This window comes from Triturus cristatus, chromosome 11 (assembly GCF_964204655.1).
Source record: "Triturus cristatus chromosome 11, aTriCri1.1, whole genome shotgun sequence".
Lineage (NCBI taxonomy): Eukaryota > Metazoa > Chordata > Amphibia > Caudata > Salamandridae > Triturus > Triturus cristatus.
In genome coordinates, this window is record NC_140594.1 from 861,031,391 (window position 1) to 861,056,179 (window position 24,789).

The following is a 24,789-nucleotide window of genomic DNA, read 5'->3' on the forward strand; positions in this document are numbered from 1 at the left end:
ATTGGTTGCCCACATAAAAAAAGGCTATGAAGAGACTGAGCTATTGCCAGATGAGGTTTTACTGAACGACACATACCTTTCTAACTTTACCTCTGTGATTTTTAACTAGGCAGATATCCTTCACTTAGCCCCCGATATACAAGGTGTTTACATTTGGAGTTAGTGGGACTTGCTTGAAATCCTGGATGATTGAATTATACCCCAGACAGAACAGGGGGAGGAAAAAAGTGCAGAGTGAAGGAGGAGGGATAATTGAAGTAGATAGGCAAGACATGTGGAAGTTCATCAAACAAAGAAATGTGTCTGCAGGGGCATGGTGGTGGGAGAGCTTTAGGGACAGACAAGGAAAGGAGGAAGAGATGGGGCACAGTGTCACTGTGTGAAACAAATCAAGGGATATAGTGAAGAAACTGCGCTCCTTGTAGGAGTTAAAACCTCACAATGCAAAGTGACTATTTTGTCAATGTTTCACAATGTACTGTGAATCAGTTTCTGCATATTAATTTGTTAGAATAACATAACCACCAATGATGGGGCCACCAGCACTGGATACTGTCAAGACTTCAGATAAAGGCTAGTCTTTGGAGTGTCCCAGTGAAATAACCTTTTGCATACATGAAAAGTTGGAAATTGAACTTTTCAGGACATGCTATAACAATGTACACCACGAGTAACAAAAACAGACTAATTGCAGAACTCAGTTTTCAAATTGAAGTTCCACCCTCACTGCTTTCTTGATGTTTCATCCCCATCTTCACTTTTTATGTACATAGTTGTACAAGAGAGTGTAAAATGAACTAACAATAATAGTGGACTTGTCATTTGTATGTTTAGCAATACTACAGCAACATAAGACTATGTACAATGTTTGCAGAACTCAATATTTTAACAGGGATAAAGTGCATATTGGGCATTGCATTACTATGATTTAAAGATATTTCATCAGTTCCACTGCTGGGGGCTAGTTTCTTGAGATTTGATAGTGCATGTATTTTGTTCGCTCCATTAAAGCTGTGGTGCGAGATCGGCTCCAAAGGCAAAAATCTAGTTGGCTATAGCATGTGAACGAGAACAGTATTATTGTGGGGAAGTAGGGTAACCACATCAGCTCCTTTGGATACTACTGGTTGTTGATGTATGAATAGACCCCTACTGAGGAACTGCTTCATGGTGTATTAATGTTCTTATATTTAATTCTTTCAGAGACTGTTTCAGCGTTGGCCGTTTGGGCTTTCTACCATATGTACACAGTTTCAAACGTTAGATGATCAGTCACAAATCACTTCATCCAAAGAAGCGTAGAAGCTCCGCTATATCCAGAGGAAATGTGATCTCTTTTTGAGAGCCTCGAGCATCACCTTGAAGAAAAATCGACTGAGGAGTACAAGAATACTATTTGGACAGACAAAAGGAGCCTAAGAGTGAAAGCTCTACAGCTATCCAAAGAAAGATAATTCACATTAAACTGGGCAGTCAGCTGAAGTCAAGAGCACTGTGCTCAGTCTGCAAGTGTTACCGTGCATCAGATGTCACCTAGCTGTACATGAAATTCGAAGGACGATAAGAACCAAAATAGCGGAGCACTCTGTAAGTGTATTTTTTATTTCTACAATTAAAAAGTCTACTAGCTGCAAGTGATCAAAGTTTTACTAAGAGTTTTGGGATGAGTGTTAAGGTATTAAGGAGACGTATCTTGTGAATCACTTGGAGATTGACAGTTGCTACATTTTATCCTCAGTCCCCAAAAGAGAAATGTAAATTCTTAGTAAGAAGGCCTTCTTCAGGGACAAGTTAAACAAATAATCCCTTGAACAATACTATATGTAGAATCACCTAGACCACTACTAGATTAAGATTTGTTTATGACCTATCAGACAACCACACTGGTATTGCTTCCAGCCCACCCAACAAAATAAAATCATATACTAACTTGTTCAATTGGAAAATTACAAAACAAGTTTTATTTAATTATTGTTATCACAATGTAAAAAACATTTCTAAAAAACAGTTAAAATCTCATACACATCTCACATAATTCATATAAAACAATTCATAAAGTAATCACAGTATTACACAGAGTACACATCACAATACAAATCACCATGGACGAAGAGAAAAAAAGTTTAGACAATATGTTCTGTCATTCAATACAACATATCCTATGGGAGGATTATTGAACGCCCGGCCTGCGTGCACTCCTTATCTTGCAACTACAGGACCGAGTTGACCCTGGGATTATGTTAATCAAAATGCGTCTTCTTCAGGGACAGACAGTAATAAAAACAGGTCTCATGAAGAGTCTTAGTGGGTTAGACAGTATAAGGCAAGAACCTTTTCTTAGGACTTGCAAGAGTCATGGAGGCACCATTTGGGTCATAAGCAGCAGAAATCACTGGATCAGTGGAGTCTTATTGATTTGCTGTAGGTACAGGTTTAAGAATCACCTCCATGCTAAATTCACAGACAATGGCACGCAGGATTCTTATAAAAGCCCGGCATGCTTGCACTGCAGACAGGAGTATGTGTAAATGCAAAAAATACCTTGTGTCACACATGCAGCATAAAGTAAGGAACACTGATGCATGGTGGAAGCAGTTGGCATAAGTCTCAACAAGACCAATTTATTAAGCTGTGAGAGATTGAGACTCCTGTTGGCACAAAGGCAATCATACACATATCATGTAGACACACCCCTGGAAATAGGCTCTTATAACTACGAATTTCATCAGATTTGTGTGGGTGGAGAAAGTTGCATAACTAATCTTAGTGTTCTGTTGCATGGCTGGCAGTAACAACAGCAATATTCATAGATACGTTTGTGGTGAAAGATAACCTAGTATCAGCCTGAAAGACTTCCCATTTGTTTACAGAAAGTGTTAACAATGGACAGTATGAAGACAACTTGGAGAATTCTGCGATAACTGTGGACTGGGATATTACAGACAATTTATAGTTCAGTGATAATTATAAATATCAGAATTTCCTTAGGTGATGTTTAATGACTGTTGCACATCTCCCAGGGAGTTTGGAAGAAAGAAAAGCCACTCTTGTCTTGAGTCTGGGGCAATAACCATTATTGGTAAGATACAGTATATCTTTTTGTCTTCAGTAATACTGTACTACAGTGGTTCTCAACCTGTAGTCTGGGGACCCCTGGGGGTCTGTGACACTAACTCAGGGGGTCCGTGACTGCTTAGAAAATGAAATTTTAATAGATTAATAAAGAATATATAAAGAAGCAAAGTGTAAAACTGAACATTTTTAAATGTTCTTTTGATGTTTAAGAATTTGAAATTGGAGAGTAAGAATTAAGCTGGTGATATTGTTTTATGGTTCAAATGATCGAAATTGCTTTTCTGAGTTTCCTAGAATCTAATAATGATTTATTGGGGGTCGCCGGATTCCAATAATGATTCAGTGGGGGTCCCCGGAACCCCTCTGATTAAGTGGGAGTCCACAGAAATGAACAGGTAAAGAATCACAGATTGACTGTATTTAGGATACAATTCCTAGAACTCAGGACATTATATATGGAATGTTGTTCTCTGGTGCAAGTTGAGGACAAAGCTACAACTGAAATAAATGACTTAAAGGCTGCACTTTTCCTCTTGCAGAGTTGATACACGGGAAAACAGACAAGATGGATGGTATGAACAGTAAAACCTATGCCTCATCTCTCCTGCCTCTGAAAAGTCACAGACTAGTCACAAAGGATGGGCGCAGCTTGCTACGAGTTGATGTCACCCAAGGCCGAAGCATGGCATATTTGCGGGATATCTGGGGGGTCCTTTTGGACATGCGCTGGCGGTGGATGATGGTTGCCTTCTCTGCATCATTTCTCCTCCACTGGTTGGTTTTTGCCATTTTCTGGTACCTGCTGGCAGAGATGAATGGGGATCTTGAAGTGGACCACGATACCCCACCAGAGAACCACACCATATGTGTCAAGTACATAACCAGCTTCACTGCTGCATTTTCCTTCTCCCTGGAGACACAGCTCACCATTGGCTATGGTACTATGTTCCCCAGCGCCGACTGCCCCAGCGCCATTGCTCTATTAGCTCTGGAGATGCTCTTGGGGCTCATGCTGGAGGCTTTTGTCACAGGTAAAATAAATAAAGTTACTGATGGGAGGATTGGGTGGGTGGGGTAGAGAAGTTTGTCACAAGTAAAGATGACTTTACCCCCAGTTCATGACAGAGCTCATGAGTTAGATCATGGCAAAAACCTTTGTGAAGTCTGTTTCTGTTCACAAAATCTCTTTGAGAGGCCCAAAATGTATATAGTATATCAAGGCATCTTCTAGGATTCAGATATTCAAACAGAGACACGTTACTAGATGGTAAATTACATATGCGCCTAGAATTACAAGTTTCTAAACACATCCCATTTTAAAGATGTCAGGAAAGCCTTAGGAGTTCCATTGTGAATCTCTCAGCGGAACCCTTACAATGGTGCAGTTGACAAAGCTATGCAAGAGCACTCTTCCAATGTTGATATTTAATGGCCTTATTTATTTCTATTTTACAAAAAAGCAAAATAAACAGTCACATGGACATTAAAACACTTTGCAAAAACAGTAACAGTTAAACTGTAGTAACTCTTGAGCCCCTGGTCCCACAATTTCCACGTATTCAGACTCATGAAGGTCTGCCTCCATGTGGGAGGAGAAAAGAGGTCACAGCCTTAAGAAAGAGGAGTTTAGCAGCCTAGGCACTTGAGTCCTCTACCTCAGGTTCCACTCTTGCCCTCAAGATGCCCAGTGACTTTGTAAGTTCACTTATTTTCTGTCAGGCAGAACCATGTGCAACAGATCAAACCTGAAATGGAGGGCAGGCAGGTGAAGCAAGCAAGCTGCAGGGTTAATAGCACAAAAGTCACTGAGTTGAGCTGCGTGAGCTAACTACATGCTAACACCTGTCCTTCAGAGTTGAATGGAAGCATACATTCTACCCTAGCAGAAAGCTCTGTGTGCAATAGAGAATATAGAGCCCTGTTAAGAGCCTTTCAGAACAATTATACAGCCTATGCTACATGCAAAAATCACACCATTAAGCGTTGTTGTGCGGTAGGTGCAAGGTCATCAAAAACCAAATAAACCCACACACACTAATCTACAGAAGAAAGTCTAATTTCGGTTTCCTGGTTGTAACCTACAAGTATATTTATAGAAGATCATTGGTCTGTGAAGAGAAATATGATGAAGGCACAGTACATCAGTTTTTGCTACTGTGTACACCAGGAAACCGTAAATAGACCTATTTCTCTGTGGGGTTGTGTGTGTGGGTTTATTTGGTGACCTTGACCCTACCACAAAACAACACTTAGAGAGATTACCACATGCAGCATGGATAGATGAGTTTATTAGCCACAGACATTGATGCCCTGACAAAGGCCACTGACCCACTGGGAACAAGGTGAAATGGCTGAACCATGATAACGTTTATGAGGATGACAAGGTAACTGGTAACCCTTGTCAGTCACTTTCAGTTTTTAACCCTATCAGGACATCCACTAAAATATATTTTTGGCAGCCCTAGGCAATATTAACTGGTATTTTTTAAAACATTTTTTTACTCTGGCAATTGACAACTCTAACAACGTGGCTCCCATGTAATGTGATAAAGAACAACTTTGACCAATTTGGCACATGGTATGAGAAGCCTAATGATTAAGCTTGCCACATTTTATGAGGGTAAGGGGCTTACGTTTCCCAGAGATAGCTCTGCTTGAGGGAGGCATGGTAGTGGTTCTGAGGAAACTAGCCTTTCATTTCTGGTGTGAAGTTTCAATTGGTAGAACGAAGGCCTAGGCAATTTTTCCTCTCCTCATTTAATTGTGAATGAGAACTTCTGGAAAGGAGAACATTTATTTGCCATGTCTGTAGATTTTATTGTGCTCCAATTCTATTCAAAGGTTCACAACAACCGTTTGCCAGTTGTAGTTTTAGTAATACCTGTGAAACATCATCGTGTTTAAACAGGAAGCTGTTCAATGTTGGCTCTTTTGAGTTGGCTCATGTTAAAATAGTCTGGATTGTTGGGACTGGGATTTATGCCTCATCCTTAAATGGAATATAGAGGTAACATGCCATTAACACAGTTGAAAACAATCCATTTCAGATTCATGGTGGAAAGTTTACCCAGCTGAGGTCACTCTATTCTGCTACAGGAACTTCACAAAAAGTCTTTACTAGGTACAGAGACCAGATCACCTGTAATCACTGGAGTTTGCATTATCTAGGCATCATTATCTTACTTGTTAAAGGATTCCCCTCCAAATTTGGACGCTAAACTGCATGCAGTATAATTCCTCTACTTATCGTGGTTTCTTTCTAGAGTGAGCATAAGTATTTTCCAATGTTTACATCCGCAGTCAAGTTAGTAACACATACCTGAGCCCAGACTATATGGGTCTGTTCCCCTCCAAGGACAGGGCCCCATACTTTAAGATTATTCTAGAAATGTTAGCTGAAGAGGCTCAGATTTTGAGGCCTGTGCCTTTCAAGCAACACTCTTGCATCCTTAAGTAACACAAGGGTTTTGTCTGGACTGTGAATTTGGCTAAATGTAAACGTAACACACCCCTTCGGTACGACAAACAATATTGTTAGACGGCAAAGGAATCCCAACCAGGGACTCAGCCCTCAAACACCATTAATCGTGCCCAAAAATTTCTAATTTAACAGTGCTTTAAAAAAAGAAATCTGGCCCTCTGTTGCAGATTACGCTCTTTATGTGAATCAAATAAAGTCAAGTTATACTCTATTCAAGTGTTGCCCCATACAAAGAAACAATGACCTTTCTTTGTCATTGAGCAATACACTGTAGAGAAATCCTGCAGATAACATCTGAAATGGGCCACTAAACTCTTAAGGAATTCTAGTTCTAAACCTTACCAAGTTTACTAAAAGTGCACCAAATCTGACACAAATCGACCATTATCACAATCCCCGAGCCGCTCTTGACTTCCCCTACTAAGCATGGATATTTATTTAGCCCAAATAAATTTAACAATTGAGGACTTGAGTTTTTTTTGTAAAGAAAGTAAGGGATGCCTCACACAGATATATTAAAACAGGGCCAGGGAGAACCAACCTTTTCACCAAATATATCCTGCCAAAAATAAGCATGGGCAATTTACAACACGTCGTATTCATGGTTCTTTAAAACAAGGGTTTATAACTCAGTGCATACTCCAATGAACATCCAGCCAAGACCCCACCCCCCCCATCCCAAACATTCAACCAGAGAAAGCATGTCCCTAAACACAAAGGCAGGTGGAAAAAGTCCTATATCTGCAATACTAAGAGCACTTGAATTTTGGGGATGCTGATACAGAACTCAGCATCCATGTTACATCCTTAAATGTGTGCTAATATGTCCTCAGTACGGGGAGGCACAGTGCAAGATAAAGCATTATACCATCAGCGTAAAGGCTGTTTTGAACTACATTAAGAAGGCAAACTGTATCTTAGAAGTCCCCAAACTCCACTTTCATCACAGCAAAAGACTCAAACAAAACAATCAAAATTGGGGACAGAGGCCTATCTTACTGGGCTGCCTTTAAGATTTCAATTACTCCAGCATGACAACCACTGAAGAAGAGCTACGCAGTTGAACCTTAATAGATGTTTTTCCAACAATCTCGTTTAGGTACATAAGAGCACTGAAACGATGCAAAATAAACTGTAAAGTCTTGGAACGTCTTCAAGGGGCTGCAGGAATGTCACGTTCACTAGGAAGAACACTGGGTAAGCTGGAAAAATGTCAAGGGCAGTATGGCAACATTTCAAAGCCATATAAAATAAGTAGTGCAAACTCATCATAACATTAAAAATGGAGAATGCTAAAACTACAGGTGGCAATGACCAACTAGTGACGTGGTACTAGGGAAGTCTGATTAAGCTGCAACTGAAATATGTGTAACACCTTTGAGGTCACTGTGTTTTGGCTAACTTCTAGGCTACTCCCAGCTTCCTCCTGTTCTACTCTAAAGGCAGATAAAAAGCAGCAATACAAGTCACCAATAATTCAGGTGGTAATAGAAACGCTCACATTCCTCTGTCAGTGCAACTCCTTATCAATACTTTCGAATTGAAGTGGCACTAGGTGCACTAACAGACAAACCATTACCTCAAGTCTAAAAACAAACTCCATGGTTTCCTCACTCCACGGTTTCCTCACCCCATGCACAGGTTTTTTTATTCATTTATTTTGCAACACATTTTATTGAATTATATGCATAGAATCAAACATGTCCAGTATGACTCATAGAACATAGTCAGATGCAACAAAAAATGTGATAAGCATAAGATATAACAGTCCTGCCAGCGTGACCCCCACCCCACATCCACCTACAAAAGGAGTTCAGAAAAATAAAAGGAATACATCTCAGTTATATAAACCATATTTATCAATAGATCAGTGTGGTACAGTTTCTTTTGGGCCGGGAAATATCTGAATTTCATCTTCCAGAAGCTGGTGATTTTGATGGACTGGTGCTAGTTCAATCCACATATAATCTGCCCTTCTCTTCCAAATCTTTGGGTGTTTTGGGGCATCCCTTAACTTTTTACACAGCAATTCTCCATGTCTATACAGTGGTCTAGTCCCTTTTTCCAGAATGATAATGATGGAGGGGCTACTGCTTTCCATTATTTAGCTGTGTCACGTTTAGCGAACGTCAGTCCCAGACCTAGGATGGAGATCTTCTATTTATACCCACCCACATCATCCATAAGAAGCAGCAGCCATGGTTGGATGACCCTAATATCGTATGATCAGCTGACACCTCAGAGTTACTCAACTTGTTCTTTCAACGCACATACCAAACTCTTTTTCTTAAAAAGAAGATTGGGGGTAATCAACTTGTCCTGCCATCTTCCCAAATGGAAAAGAGCGCAAGCCCAGGAACAATGTCGAATTTGTGGCAACCATAGGGAAGACATAACTCACATTCTGTGCCTGTGTCCAAGTTTCCTGAAAGAAAGAAGGACCCTCCTACGGAGTGCCTGGAACGACAAGGAAGTTAGATCGTGCAGATCTGCAGTATTGGCTTGCTTTGACCCATGGAACACATACTTAAACTGCACACTGGTGAGGTTTTTGGACCGTGCAGTGAAAAAAAAAAAAATTAGGGGAGGGGAGATGACGACCCCAACCTCAGCTAGAGGTGCAGATCCACGACCTCTATAATAGCAGAAAGTCTTGCCTTATATACCTGTGGGAAACACCAAAACAAAACAGATATTAAAAAGGGATGGGCGTATAGGTTGGACAACTTTGGGACTCAAAACACAACTGCCTTAACGGAATTGTCTTCACAGGCATCTGCGGTGCAGCGCACCCACAAGAGAGCTCATGAGGGGGCCGGGTGCTTTGTATTATTGGAGTAGGGTTCCATTTTATCAAACCTAATAAGTGCCATATTTTATAAATATTTTAATAAGTGTCATAATTTTATCTTTTGTACTTTGCAAAGGTTTCCTTTTAAATCATGCAATAAAGTTAGTTACTTACTAACTTGCATCCTCCATAAGATGGAGGAGGACCAACCACAGAATGTTTTTTGACTAACATAGGATCTGGGTGGCATAGATATCAGACAAGTATTCCACTATCAGGATACAGTGTCTGTGGTTCAGTTTTTATTTTTATTTTGCTTACAACAGTACACCAACCTTATTGCCACATGTGAAACATAGGTAGTCATATTAGGCAATGTAGTTAGGAACCCTGGTACTTAAGAAATCCCCAGACCCTGTTCGGACTCATCAGAAGGGATGAAACATTACACTGGCTCGGAGTTATTCACCTGAAATTTTATTACTACTAACAAGCAACCAGAATACATTTGCAAAGTCAGCTAGTAGGTAACTTTAATTGGTCCTGCTCCCCTTTCTTGCCTCTTCATATTATTATGACACTCAAAAGATAGTGTGATAGTTCTGTCTCACAGAAGAATCAGCTGTAATTCATACAAGCTCCCTCTATTGAATCGGTGAAACCACTTGTGATGATACCCACAAACAAGAGAGGAGTGGGCCGTATGATGAATCATACCATCTTCAGGTGGGCACACACCCAGCATCGTATAACTCGGCCTAGCTACACTCTGGCTCTTTAAGAGTCACTGAAACACCACACTTTCATACAGGAGCATTCATATTAAAGTGTTAGGGTTCCAATCCCACCTAGAGAGTTGATGGTGTATCACGTTTAACTAGAAAGGATGTATTCTAGTTGGTGTATGACAGAACCACAAATGCCTTTACAAGGCGGTCTTAACAAAAGTCTTTACCACGCATGTCTTTACCATGCAAAGTTTTAGAACACAAATGTAAGTATCTTACAGATACGTATAAAGCATGCATATTATATATACACACATACATACACTCATATATATACACATATATACACACATATATAAACACACATATATAAACACACATACACACACCCATATCGACCCAAACTCCTAAACACTACCCACCGCAAACCCCAATGCCTATAAATACCCTTGCCTGCCCAATACCCCTGCCCACCCTAAAGAAAACCTTGCCACCCAAATAGCCTTACCCACTCCAAACCCTAAATATACCCTTACCCACCCAAATACCCCTACCCACCTTAATCCTTAAAAACGCCTGTGCCACCCAAATACCCCTACCCACCCTAAACCCTAAAAGACAGCCATGACCTATAACTCGCCCAGCTACGCTCTGGATATATATTTTATACAATACTTTCCTGCGAAATACTTACATTTTCGTTGTGAAGGCATGCATGGTAAAGGTATACACGTGATAACATTTTGCATTGTAAAGACTTGTGCATTGTTAAGGATGCATGGTAATGATATTGTGTGGTCACAGTCACGATGTAAAGAATGGTTCCAATACTAGCCATCCGTTCACTCACTCTACCCAAGAGTAGTTTCTGGTTCAATAGAAGCCTCATTTTTTTCAGGGTACACTAATTTCAGCAAGACTGGGAGGTGTCTCCGCTAATGGCCAGTTCAAACAAGTTTTTCAATCCCATGGTCAGATTTGTCACAAGGAGCACACACATACCAATCTGAAAGCTCCATCCTCACATGCATAAGTCAATCAAAATTCTCATAATCAATGTAAAAGTCATCAGTAAAGAAAATGTCGAAATGTTAGAGGATCTGCATCAATGAACAATACAAAACAAGTACATATTGGCAAAGCCAGTAGGTCTGGTCATCCAAGCTTGTGATTTGTTTTATTTTTGTAAACATATGCATTAGGTATTAACATTTTTAAAGTAATAAAATGAAAAAACGATCCTGTCCAAATGGGATGGGGGGTGCCTTGTGCAAAAATAAATAACCAAACCTTGACAAAGCCAATAGGCCTTTGTTTAATGTGAAAACAAATGCAAAGAGGCATGAAGAAATGTTATTTCATGTCCTAAGAAATGAAGTACAGACCTTCTGGTTTTGTCAATGCTTGACCGAAGTGGTGGAAATAGTGATGCTGCTGGTGTGATATTGTTTGTTTTTAGTGGCAAATTTAGTAATGGTATTGGTACTGTGGTAGAAGGGTTTTGCTGGTGGTGTGGTGTTTTATTTCTATTAATACAATAATGGTGGTGAAGGCATAGGTGGTGGTGGTTGGTATTGGTAACTGTGATGTTGGCACTAGATGTGCTTTGGTATAGGTGGTAGTGTAGTTAGTATAGGTGGTTATCATCAAGTGTCTACATATCACATGTATAAGTCATTATGATTTTTCTTAATCATAGTGACACATCCAGACCCCACGACAGACTCTGATGTGATTAACAAAAAGCAATGAGAGGTCTTGATGCAGGATGAAAGTCACAACGTTTATGTCATGCCAGGCAAGCAATCCACAGTAGGGGTAATGATATACCCAACAGCAAAACACATATGGTGGGAAATAATATAGGGTTCCCGGTTTTATGGTATTTATTTTTTTGTCATTTCCGTCTGTATTTATCCATATTTATTTCTTGTCAACTTTATTTGTATTTATCCATATTTATTACGGGTTTTGTGAAAAAAGTTCAACTGAAACTGGTATATTTCCACATTTATTTTACCAGTAACTATGCAGTAATGCTTGAATGCCTGCCAGGTTTCAGTGATATGAACACCTGCAGAAGACAAATCAATGCACTTGTATGAAAATACACACATTTCAGTATCGGCTTTGTGCATATCTACTGCTGTTTAAGCCGCTTTACTAAACCTCTCTATTTTAACACCCTTACCTATCAATCCACACTGTTATTGGCCTGGCAGTCATGGCAAAGTGCATTTAGAACCACTCAAAAAGCACCCAATTTCCGTTTTTATCCACATTTAAGAATAAATACAGACAAGAAAATAAATGGTTTACTCTGTATTTATCTGTAAAAATCAGTAAAAAAGGAAAATAGGGAGCCTTCGAAATAAACAATCTGGCAAATTGATTTAAAATGCGACTGACAATGCCGCAAGGCTCAGAACCTAAAAGCTTGTGGCAAAAAAGGGAGGGGGAATGATCACAAAGCTCCCTATGTATATTGTAAGCAAAAGGTCTTGTAGACAGATGTTCTGTTAACCCAGATCTTAAGAATGACTCACTTCAAAAATTGCATTGCCAGTGCCCTAATGGTTCCACCATGTTCAGCCTATCCTGCAACAGCCAAGGTTGAGCATAATCACAGTCTTTTTAAAAGGTCAGTCACGTCCCTGCCTCTGGCAACAGCAGTTGGCACTAAACCACAAGTAATATCTATATACTGCACACCCGAAGCAGTGTCTATGCCACCAGTCACTTCATACAACAGTACAGACAGCCGCCACTAATGTCAAATAACCTACGGTCTCAAACACTATGAAACTTGTATTCACAAACCAATTTCATAAGCAGGGAGAGACATTTAGAACAACTATTTTCTACCTAATGAAACAGTCAATATATATAAAACATTCGAACGGATGCTACATAGTAAATACATTTGTGCTAGTTGTCATAGTATTTTGAAGGTTGTGTTTCAATGCAACAGCCTTGTACAATGAGACAATTTTGGATTCGCATATTCGCCAAAATACCACCTTGCCACTGGAACAGTTATTTACAGTTCCTGCATTACATTTTCTAGGAACTAATGAAGAGCCAAGCCCAGAGTAAAACTGCAGAAATCAATCTAGGCCCAGTTAGAATCTGAAGCGTTCAGGGGAAACTGTTCTTGGCAACAGAAAAAAGGAAAAATAGGACATCTGCCAAGGACTGTGGCATTTAATCTATGACGTCAACAGGTCATGCATAACGGTCCCAACCCTGATGCCAAAAGTTTCAAATGAAAACAAACAATTCAAGTTTGACAGTCTACCACAGGCAACATAGATATTTTAAGCTTGTGGCTTTGTTAATACCACAAGTTGAAGAAGCTAGATTTATATTATTAAAGTGTTCCAAGCACTAGACTTTAGCAACAGAAATATAGAACATGCATGTTAGAATAACATAAAAAACAAGGAAATTATGTTTTGGTGTATTATGTGGTTTTCTTAAAAGCTGTGTGTGTCTAGCTGAAATCACAGGAGCAGTAGTGATGCTAGTCATTCTCCCATTTTTAGGTAATCTATGCAATCAATTCTTTCTAGAAAAGCAGTCCCTTTCGATTTTAAGTGCCACTATTTTCCTGAAACTGAGAAAAAATTAAATTGAGACTAGCATTCAATACAGTGCGCACAACATAGCAGTAATGGTTAATATGTTAGGTTAGTAGACTAATAGTTAAGGGTTCTATGTTATTCTGCTCGATCAATGAAGAGAAACCAGGCGGAGGACTATCTACGTTGACAGGGTGTTGATGGGTCTCGACGCATTCAGCAAAGCAAGGTCTGCCAGACTTATAAATTTGCAAGAGTCTGGTGAGAGGAGGACAGCTAACAGGGGATGGACTATTGTGCATGTCAAAGCACATAACTATCTTGCAAGTTCAGCTGTTAACATACCTTTTCTCCTTTTTCTCCTAGGTGTATTTGTGGCAAAGATTGCCCGACCCAAGAATCGTGCAAGTTCAATCCGTTTTACAGAATCGGCTGTGGTGGCTCATATGGATGGGAGGCCCCGTCTCATGTTCCAGGTAGCTAATGCAAGGCCCAGCCCACTAACCGATGTCCGAGTGACCGCGGTGCTGTATCAGGAGAGCGAGAACAGTCCGCTGCACCAGACCACTGTGGACTTTCAGATGGACAGCGTTGGTCCAGAGTGTCCCTTCTTCACCTTCCCTCTCATATATTTTCATCCCATCACACAATCAAGCCCTCTGGCCCCACTGCTCCAGAGGGAAGAGCCCCCCTACTTCGAATTGGTAGTGTTCCTGTCAGCCATACAAGAGAGCTCGGGGGAATCCTGTCAGCAGAGGACCTCCTATCTACATTCAGAAATTCTGTCTGGTCATCGTTTTGCCCAAGTATTAACACGAAGTGCCAAGGGGAAATACCAGATCACAATGGACAACTTTGGAAAGACTATCCCTGAGCCCACAGTCTCAATGAATCCAAAAATTGACAGTAGGACTGACCTAGAGTTGTGCATGAACGGACAGCCTGCTGACACGTTCCTCATCTGCGAGACCAACCTAGGAGATTAACTTGTGTAGCAGGCCCATTTTGCACCATTGCAGTTTTTTGTTCACAGAGTCCGTGAATGTTCACAGGTAACTCATGACAACCAAGACGTGCAAATTATGCCCCCCCACAACAACCCTCCAACAACAGGGCTCAAAGTGGCCAACCAAAACATTGATACACGTTACAGTGAACGTCGGAAAATGTGTGCTACTGACTTTAGCTACATATACTACACACATTCAGGCACAAAGAGAAAGCCAGGAAAACAGCAATGAGATTCGGACACAACCAAACGTATGAATATACAAACACAAGCAGACACACCTAATCAGGCATGAATACAAACACAAGTTATGAGTGAAAAAACAAAACTTGGGTTGTAAAAAATATATGCACTCGGATGCAATTAATCTGCATGTATGGGCAAGAACAAGCTCAGAGTAAAAAAAAAAAAAAAAGGAGGACTGAGTACCAGAGAGATCACAACAAACACGTACACATTTATGCGCACACAAGCTTTTGTGCATACACATCCATTAAGCGCATAGAAATGCAATCCACTTAGCAAATCCAGAAGGAAATTAACAAACAAACAGGGCAGCAGTTAAAACGTACACCAATGTGGGTGTAAACAGGATGCATAAACAAAAGTACAATCAGGCAATGTAATACAAATAAACATGCAAACACATACAAGCAAGGAAGCAAACACACAACTAGACATTTGCTCACAAACTATGGCCAGATATACAGATCAAGTTATGCACACATAAAATGAGAATGAGTCTAAACTACAAGGCACAAATACACAGGCAAGAACACGAACAAACTGACGCAGACAAACATTGCACTGGTATTTCAATAGCGCTTTCCATACCCTTGCAGTGCCTATATGTATAGTGCTATGCAGATCTAGCAGAATCCTGGGCAGCTTTCTGGTGCATCTTCTTAAGAAGCAGGATAGGAGTGTTGAATTGGGCTTCGAACAGTGCATACGTTTGAATGCTGAGGAAAAGTGTGAGCTATAGCCGTACATTCAAGAACTTATAGACTATATATGCTTACTGATATATATGGGTTGCAGGCGTGCTTGTCCTTCCCATAGGTCAATGTTGTATGCTATTTTAAAGCAGAATCCGTCAGGGGCGTAACGGACACCTCCGCATCTCCTGCAGTGCAGGGGGCCCCAATCAGGGCCCCCAGTCATCTAGACATAAAAGGGGGCTCCTTAGCTTGTCAGCTTGAGGGTACTGGCATTGCGATGTGCCCCCCCTCACCATTCCTTGCAAGGGGGGGCTCCCTAAGTTTTCCTTACACCACTGGAATCCGGGTTCTCCAATAATTCTCTGGTCAATACCCAGCAGTGTTACCAGTTTGGCACCTTCAGACATTTGACAGACCATCCTGTACCGTTTTAGGTCCATTCGATATGGGATACTGTACAGTCATCTAGAGCTTGAGCCATGTTTTGGGGAACAGACAAGTTTGTATAGTATTTCTGAGTTCCATGTGGGAGCAGATCGTCCTCATTTTATTCAGTACGGTGCTGCAGAGTCTGCAAGTTTGTAGTAGAAAGACCTTTCAACTATATATTTTCTGAACGGGAGGATCACTACTAGTGGTTCCATTCTCAATCTAATATTCCTCATTTGGACGCAAAGTTAAAATTTTGTTTGGAAAAGTATTGCTCCAGTATGGTGGACTGTCCTAGGAACACTGCAAAGTGCTTTGAAGGATATTCGTTTGGGACAAGCAACCAGTGGGGTGTCCGATGGAGAATACGTCTTGGTATAGTTAAAGCATGCCAGTACAAGAGCTGCGGATGTTTAGACCCTATGGAGGTAGACCAGGTAGTTCTAACGGTGTTGAGATGTTCTCCTGATGGTTTCAAGATGATGAAGAGGTTTGTTACATTGTTGCCCTGACTTTAAAGTGAGTTAGGAGTCCATTTTCACCCTCCCGTTCTTTACTGCAGTCGATATTTCAGGAGGAGCTCTAACCCCCATCAGCCATGTTGTGTTTGGGTAGTAATCTTTCAAGGTTTCACATTTTAAGATTGCAGTTTCAGACAATTTAGTTTTAGGAGATTTTGCAGCACATAGATCTTAACTCCTATGCATTTTGTGAAACCTGAATTCTTGAGGTCCTATGAGTTTTTCCAATTTAAGGATAATTAGTATCATACTAGTTGTATCCAGTGAGTTCATAAGCTCTGGAAATGGGGCCACGTACAGTTAGAAGAGGAGCGATGCAATCATTAAGCCTTGTGGAATGTATAACTTGTGTGTGTTAATGGGACATTGATAGGGAGATGGAGACACAAAGGTTTCTGTCTATGAGGAAGAATTGAGTCCATTTTAAGGCAGTGCATTGCATTCCTACTTAGTTTAGTCTTAACTAGGATCTATTGATCCAAAGTATCACTGAGGGGTCCACAAGGATGTCAGCAACCATTCTGTTTGAGTCGGTGTTGAGGTTATCCTGGATTACAATTAATGTGGATTCAGTATCTCTGCCAGGCTGAAACCCTGTTTGCTGATAAGAGAGAGTTTGCATAACCCAAGGAAATGTATCTGCAAGAACGTAGCTCCTTCAGTTAGTTTGCCCACAAAGGACTCATTTGATATTGGTCTGTAATTTGGTGCATCTTTTCTCCTTCAGGATCGTCCGGATTTAAAATGTTTTTAGTTTGCAAGTCAATTCTACAAATGAAGGTGATTAGTAAATTATCGCGGTTTCCCTCTGGGTGCACAGGTAGATTCAAGAATATACTTAAATGTATACTGGCGGCTAGGTCCAAGAAGCAATTCAGTAATGTTGAATGTCAATTAGTTTGTGCCTATCTTTTATAGGCAGAAGGTTAAATGAGCGTTGTTTTGGTTGCGTTCACAATTCGGCTCAATTGGTAGAGTGGTGATGTTATTGACAGTGTTTGTTTGAAAATGGGCCTCAAGCTCCTTTGCTTTTTTCATGAAATGTTTTGCAAGAGTTGCACAGTTCTCAACAGTGATGGACCCGGCTTAACATGGAATCAGGTTTTTGGAATTAGACAATGATTTTGAACAGATATTTAGTAGTAGATTTGTATGCTCTTTGTACTATGTTTTATGCTTCGACATGTGTTTTCAACTACTGCCGTTTTAGGGTTTTGATTTTCCATTTTAACATATTTATGTCTGAGTTGAGTCGGCCTGCATTTCATATATGCCGATTTTTTGTGGCTTAAGGAATGCCCTTTGTTAAAGACCACAGTGAGCCAGTGGTGTAGCTTTAAGAAATTTGAGACACCTCAACATATGTTAAATATGTCTGCAAAGATTTTGTTTTTAAACTTTTCTGCCAATTATTTTACATGAAATCACATGACACATATAATTATTGTATGATAGCATAAAAAGTTATTCGTACAATGTTCCTTACATTTCATTATTGTATGATACACATAAGCAGTTTAAATCATTTACACAAAATCAATTCAAGTTTTTACATAACACAGGATCACAAGTATATTTTAGACAACAAATATTTCTGATGAAGAAGCCAGCCAACAAGTGTGACGCAGCCAAGAGGAGCATTATCAAGGAAAATGAGGTTAACTCTGGATGCACAAAAGTATATTTATCTTTACAAATCTGAAAACCAGAGGACAAAGGTAGACCTTAGGTTCATGTGTTTTTTTAAATCACAAGTCTAACCGACAGCGTCACTGGTAAGTTGGCCAAGTATTTATATAAAGGATTGGGTTGTTGTACTGACGGACATGAAAGTTCATAAGAATATTTTTCACCATTGAGTTGCCCTTGATAAAGTCGCACAGAAAATAGGATGAAGTTTGGCAGAGTTTGTTAATGATGCGTTGGAAAATGAGCTTTGGTTCTTGTGAATCAATATTAACCATGATAAAGAGGCTTTTGGATGACAATCACATATTGGTTGCCTTTTTCTTTGGAAAGATCGGTTGTCTAATGTAGACTCACGTGGTCCTGTATTACTTAAAACTTTGAATTCATTCTGCGCATATGATTACAATTGATTGTGTATATGAGACAATGATGTAATATAGAGAACACTGTGCAAATAACTATGTTGTTGGACAATTATTAGAATATATTTGGTATGGTTTTATGGAAACAAATTGATAGAATAACTCTTTTTAAAAAAAATAAAACGTTTTAGAGCTCGTTGACCAGTATTGTATTTGGGGGTGCCTCTAATACACCTTTTTCATTCACGCTAAACACACAGCAGAAAGGGTAACTGGTGTTATGCGAGTGCATCTTAAACCTGGCCATTTGCACACACTCCTAACCCTTTTCCAGAGGTGTCGGTGGTTTACAGACATCAGTGGAATTAGGCGCTGTGACACCATGAGTTGTTTGTAATTATTCTATACTTAAGCTCTTCCACTTTCTGGTACGGGAGGTTTCATTTGGTGTTGGCAAGAGTAGTAGCACCATTGTTAGGTTCACAATGAAATAAATGGCATAGTGATCACTTGAGTTTGTGTTTTTAAAAAAAAAACTAAAATACAGTCCTTTAAGGCGAATATGGCATTAAGCACAATACCTGCTTCATATGTGGCTCCAAGGAAGAACTGCTGGCTATTGTGCCCCACTAAATTGTTGAGTAGGCCTACAGTCGTGTAGAACAGGATGCTATATTGTGAGTTCGGGAGGGCATCTCCAAAAGCTTGTGTCTTAAGGTGGTAGACAGATTGGAACAGATGAGGTGGTGATGAGGAGAACAGCAAATTAGTAAGGATTCACACAACGGTGTTCTTACATTTTGGTTGATGCTAGGGTGTTTAGTGAACTACTGTAAGACCCCTGCCGCCGCCCCTTTGGTCCATTACTGCAGAGTAATGCATCCGTTTGAGGAGCCCTGAGGCAGAACTGCTGGGAAATTGTGATCAATGCAAGATTCTGTGAAAAAACTCAGGTCCAGTCTGGAATCAAAGATTGTGCATAAGTGGGATCTATTCTTTCTTAAGGATCTTGGATTAATCAGAATGAATGACAAAAGTTTACTGGACGGCCACAAGGTTGTACATTTCCTGTATGTTTGAAAGGTGTCGATATTCACTTTTGGTGTAGAGGCCTTGCGGTATAGCACCAAAGCGCAATGATCTGTGCATTTAAGATGTGTGTCAAAGGATCAGGCAACAGCTTTGACATCTAGCCTGTTTGATTCAATTGTGGTTTGGCTGATTCTGGGTTAGCCTACAGTGTTATTGGTGGAAATTTTAGGATTTGCTCCAATTAATCTTCTGAGTGTGCTGTAGGTCTCAAATATGATGAAAAGTTGAAATTTGTAATCCTGAGGAATATTCCCTAATTATTATTGTCTTTTTGCCTTAAGTTTTTTGATGTGTGGAGTTTTTTGATGTGTGGAATTTTTTGATCAGTTATTTTCCTCCTAAGAGGAGTTTAGAATTCCTTAATATTCATTTTGTATCTGCATTTTTTCAGGGCAGTGTGGCAAATGTATTTTTAGGGAAGGAGGCACAGTTCATCTGACTCATCTACAACCAAAAGTAGTGATTTGATGAGGCTATGGGTAATGGAAAATCCAGATGTGAGATTAAGGGGAACTGGCAGGATTTACTGCAATGAATGAGATAAGATGGCTTCTTGTCATAGCGTAAATTATGAGTGAGCTAATCCATGAACGTTCAACAGTTTGAACCTTTTTGAACTTAAGAGTGAGAAAGGTAGCTTAGCGTTGTTATTGTTCGATTTATGTTTAAAGTGAGGTCCTTTAAGGGAAGGAGAGAGGGAAATCATTAGTCATAGGCATTTTTTGTTAGCGGTGGGCATGTGATAACTAATGACGGTACAAATACAGAGGGTGAATAAAGGGTAAGTGGATGGGTAGAATAAAGAAAGGATTAGGTTAAAGAATTTGATGTTGGTATCAAAGTAGGAAAGGTGGGAGGAAAGTGTAGTCAAATAATATTGGTATGATTATTGGGATGTGAATCAGAAATGGGGATGTATTAGTTACTGGGTTACGTGAAATATTTGGGGGCAACTTTAGAGAAGGCCTTTGGTAAAAATGACATACACAACCTCATACCAAAAGAAGCATACATGTTAAAACCATCACATATACAAAACAGAAAAAAGCACAAAAATTAAGTCATGGTTGGTCACAGATCATAATGTGAAAATCATACACACATACTGTAAGCAATCAGAACTAAGGAAGACCCAGTAGTGGGCGAAGGAAGGCGACAGGTATCTGCTACTGTTTATACTTCTATTTTCACCTCTCTGGGTGTTGAACATATGAACATCAATGAAGAAACAGACTACAGAAGTACATGCAAGTTGTCCTATAATAGCTCTCATTTTACCAGGTGAACCACTTAGTAAGAAAATGTGTCAATAACATCCTGATCCAGTTTTCTAACTGTGAAAATATTACTTGAAAATAGAACGTCATTTTATAAGGACATGACGGAGGTTCTGGAATGTTAAAAGTAGTAAAGGTGGCGAAATAGCTTCCCAAACAAAATGAGAAAGCAGTGTACAGAAGATTTGAGAGTGTCGTTTTGTGTGTGCAGCCACTAAAAACACCCTTCCTAAATACCAACTCCAACAGTAGATGGCTGAGCGTATCTAGTACTGTGCAAACTTACAAAATCTGCTTTTTACTGAATAAATATATTTTCCAAAGAATTGTAAGACTTGCATCTTTTTTACATTTACTAAACAATCTCCACCGAAAGAAAGAGGGCAACACAGGAGCCGGAAAGCACCAAAGCGAGCAGAAGGATACCGAAGGAGAAACAGGATGCCCTAGAGTATTCTGAGGAACTAAGCGAGGAGGGGGTAAATGAAGGGGAAAAAAACAAAATACCAGACATTAAAAGAGGACTCCAAAAGGACAAGGTGGAGATGTAGCAAATCACAGCACCCCAGAGAGAATCAACAAAGACAAAAGGAAGAGAGATATAGATCAACTAAAATATGAAGCAGAGAGCAAAGGTAGACACCAAAAATAAGCAAATCAGAAGACTAGAAAGAAAGTGAGTACAAAGGGTGGGAGTTACCAAGGGTGAGACACCATGGGAAATGGATCACCAACCAAAGGATAGGTGAGTGCACCAGAGAGAAACACAGGCACATTATCTAAAGTTGTAATGCAAACCCTAAAGCCTTAAAATATTCACTATATTGGTCCTGAAATTTTGCCGTACTACCTGTCCAACTTAACAAGTGTATTCCTTTGTGGGGTTTGGAAGATCTGTTTCCTTTGGGGTGGGGAACCAATATTAATGTTCGTTGGCTCTGGGGGGTATCAGTCTTGTGTTTGTTTTATGGAACAGGCCATCTGATAATCCCTGGGAACAAGAGACGAGAGGCCATATTTGACACTACTAGGAGCTCCGTGTATGCTGCACAGAAGTAGGAAACAGTCTTTGGACCCAATCTCTCAATCATATCTAAACAGCATGAAAATAAAACTCCAGTAAGCCGGTAATACCAGAGAACCGAGCTGCAGAAACCCCAATTACAATCATGGGTTAATCAGGACACTGAAGGTCCCAGGTGTGACAGACTCTCCCACCAGAATTAACCTTTGGACATGACCACCATTCTACAACTCATTACAATCCCATAGGTTGGTGAGAAGTTGCAGGACCATACAATCCTGGACAGTTTACCACAGTGAGGTTTGCAGATAACACAACCTACAGGTAAACGGGACTAAGAGGAAAATAGGGAATGAAAGTGTGAATGTACAGTTTGACTGTTCAGTCGCCTTAAGAAGGGTGGCTATGTGAGAGAAAAACAAAACATTTAAAGGTTAAGAGGGATATATTGTTTGCAGGGGCAATTAGCACCCTAAAAATAAGGGATGATTAATCAGTTTCCTAAAGACCAATCTGAAAAGGAAAAGGTGGTAGCTAACCTTACATAAATGATTACAACACTTCGAGACATTCAAGATGCCCCAAAGCTCCAAGCATTCCAGCGCTCGCCTCAAATAACGTTTTCATGTAGCAGAAACTATCTTAATTGCCTCCTCTGGACCCATTTTTGCAATCCCTGAGAGGTGGTAATTGGGTTCTTCACGAATTCAACATGAGGAAAAACTAGGCTCCAAAGTAACTTTCCCTTCACCATGGGAATCTTCATTAGTATCTGTTAACACAGATTAGAATAGCAAATTCATTCTCAAAAAAAGGAGGCGGGAACCAGTAAAAAGGCAATGACCAAGAGACGTAGACATGATAAAAATAAATTTCTAAGGGAAGGTTTTGCCTGGGAGACAGGTTAAAAAGCAGTGTCTAGCAAAGGCATGAATAGGCCCTCAAGAAAGGCCCTCAAGAAGCGGTTTTACAAATTTCTTCACCTGAGAGGTTTCTAAGAATGGCAGCAATAGCTATTGGAGTCTAAGTTAGTCTGAAGCGGCCTACTGAACTTCCAATAGCAAGCACTCTTATGCTATATATAACACCTTGTTCTGAAGCACTTAAAAGTTAGTATTATTGGGGTTTGGCTAGCGACCGGCAAAGATGGCCGCAGCTTAAGAGAGCTCCAGCGCTCGCCTGACATCCCCAACGACTCCTGTCATAAATCCGTTACCTACACACTATCTACACAGAGGCAGAGGCACCGCAATGACCCACGTAGCTGGTGCTGCAATTTCGTCGAGGAAAACGCGCCCGGGGGCTGCCGGAGATCTGGGGGCGGAGTCATGGCCTAGGTCCAGACGCTGAGCCGGGACCTAGCTTACCTTTAGTATCCGCCCAGGATGAAGCAGAGACCAACCAGCATCGCGGAGGACACAGCGGAAAGTCGGGACGGGCGGTGAGTGGAGCTGCACGATAGATCCAGCCCGCCTGATGTATAGACGGCCTAGAGGTGCACTCGATCAGGAGCCCGCCGCGTAGCACAATTAATGAGGCAGCCGAAGGGCGGGAGAATAGTGAAACGAGCGCCGCGACGGCGCTAGATTGAGCCTGGACAGAGCGGTCGGCACCGCGGAGAAGACACGGGTGCCCCCATCATAAGCTCCATAATAAAGTGCAGTAATACTACTGTCTCCAGCGCAAAGAGGGGTGGATGGTGCTACACTGTCAAGAGACCTGATTGCAGGGACACAGTGGTAGGCCTCAGAGACTCCATGATGAGGCCCGACAGGTCCCAAGTGCACTGTAAGTTCCAGAATAGTACAGTGCAACGCAGCCACAGTGCCAGCAGTAAAATAATAGACCACGATTGGCACAGCACGAGCATACAAGCGTCACAAAGATACAACGCCCCACGTAAACTTGACTGGTGTACATACCGGACGCCCAAATACGCATGTAGCGGTATTCATACTACAAACGGCGAGGTGTACAATGCAGCGCCCCAGTACAGCCACAGGGTGAGGAGCAGCCTCTACTTATAACGGTGGCCAAATGTAGCAATAGGAAGAGAAGGTAGCGCCGACAGGCCGCACAAGGGAGCCACTCCACGAGGACACGCAGCAGCGCGCACAGTCTCCCCCACGCCCAGTGCACGGATATATCCCCCGGAGTTCAAGGTGCCATGGGTGGCAGAGGACAGCGATCGGTGCAAAGCAACCGACTAGACAAATATGCATTTACTAAAGAACAGCCAGACACGCCGGCTCTGGCCTCAGGTGCGGACAGTGGCCAGCAGACAGCGAAACCCAAAGAAGTCACATTGCAAGACGTGATGTCCACCCTACAGCACACGTAAACCTCCATTGGCCCTATATTTTGTGGCATAAAGCTGCTACATGCAGATATTTCCAAAATGAACACAAGACTGTCAGAGGTAGAATCCACCACTGCGGCGCTCTCGACTGACACGGCAACACTGCAACGGCAAGTACGTAACCTGGAATTCGCTACCAAGCAGATGGCAGAAAAGCTGGATGATCAAGAAGGACGCTCGCGGCGCAACAACATTCGCCTGGTGGGGGTACCGGAAAGTGTCAAAGGTCCAGCCTTGGATCTCTTCGGTGAAGAACTGGTACAAACCCAATTGCAGCCACGTGGACTCTCTAATTTCTTTTCAGTGGAAAGAGCCCACTGGGTACCGGGAGGGAAACCAAGACCAGACCCCCCCCCCCCCCCCCCCCCCCCCCCTCCCAAGACCTATACTGGCGCGTATTTTCAACTTCAGAGACTGAGATGCAATTCTG

The 24,789-nt window shown here is 41.1% G+C and overlaps 2 protein-coding genes across 4 annotated transcripts in view; one reads left to right on the forward strand and one right to left on the reverse strand.

Annotated features, from left to right (window-relative positions):
- Nucleotides 1-24,789, reverse strand: part of GIGYF2 (GRB10 interacting GYF protein 2) — a 1,663,629-nt gene that overhangs the window by 1,216,304 nt on the left and 422,536 nt on the right. The window lies entirely within an intron of this gene.
- KCNJ13 (potassium inwardly rectifying channel subfamily J member 13) lies at nucleotides 1,455-15,064 on the forward strand. The gene is made up of 3 exons (XM_085634701.1): nucleotides 1,455-1,587; nucleotides 3,615-4,106; nucleotides 14,023-15,064. Exons 2-3 carry the CDS (start codon nucleotides 3,641-3,643, stop codon nucleotides 14,640-14,642), a joined length of 1,086 nt encoding a protein of 361 aa, XP_085490827.1. The 5' UTR covers nucleotides 1,455-1,587; nucleotides 3,615-3,640; the 3' UTR covers nucleotides 14,643-15,064.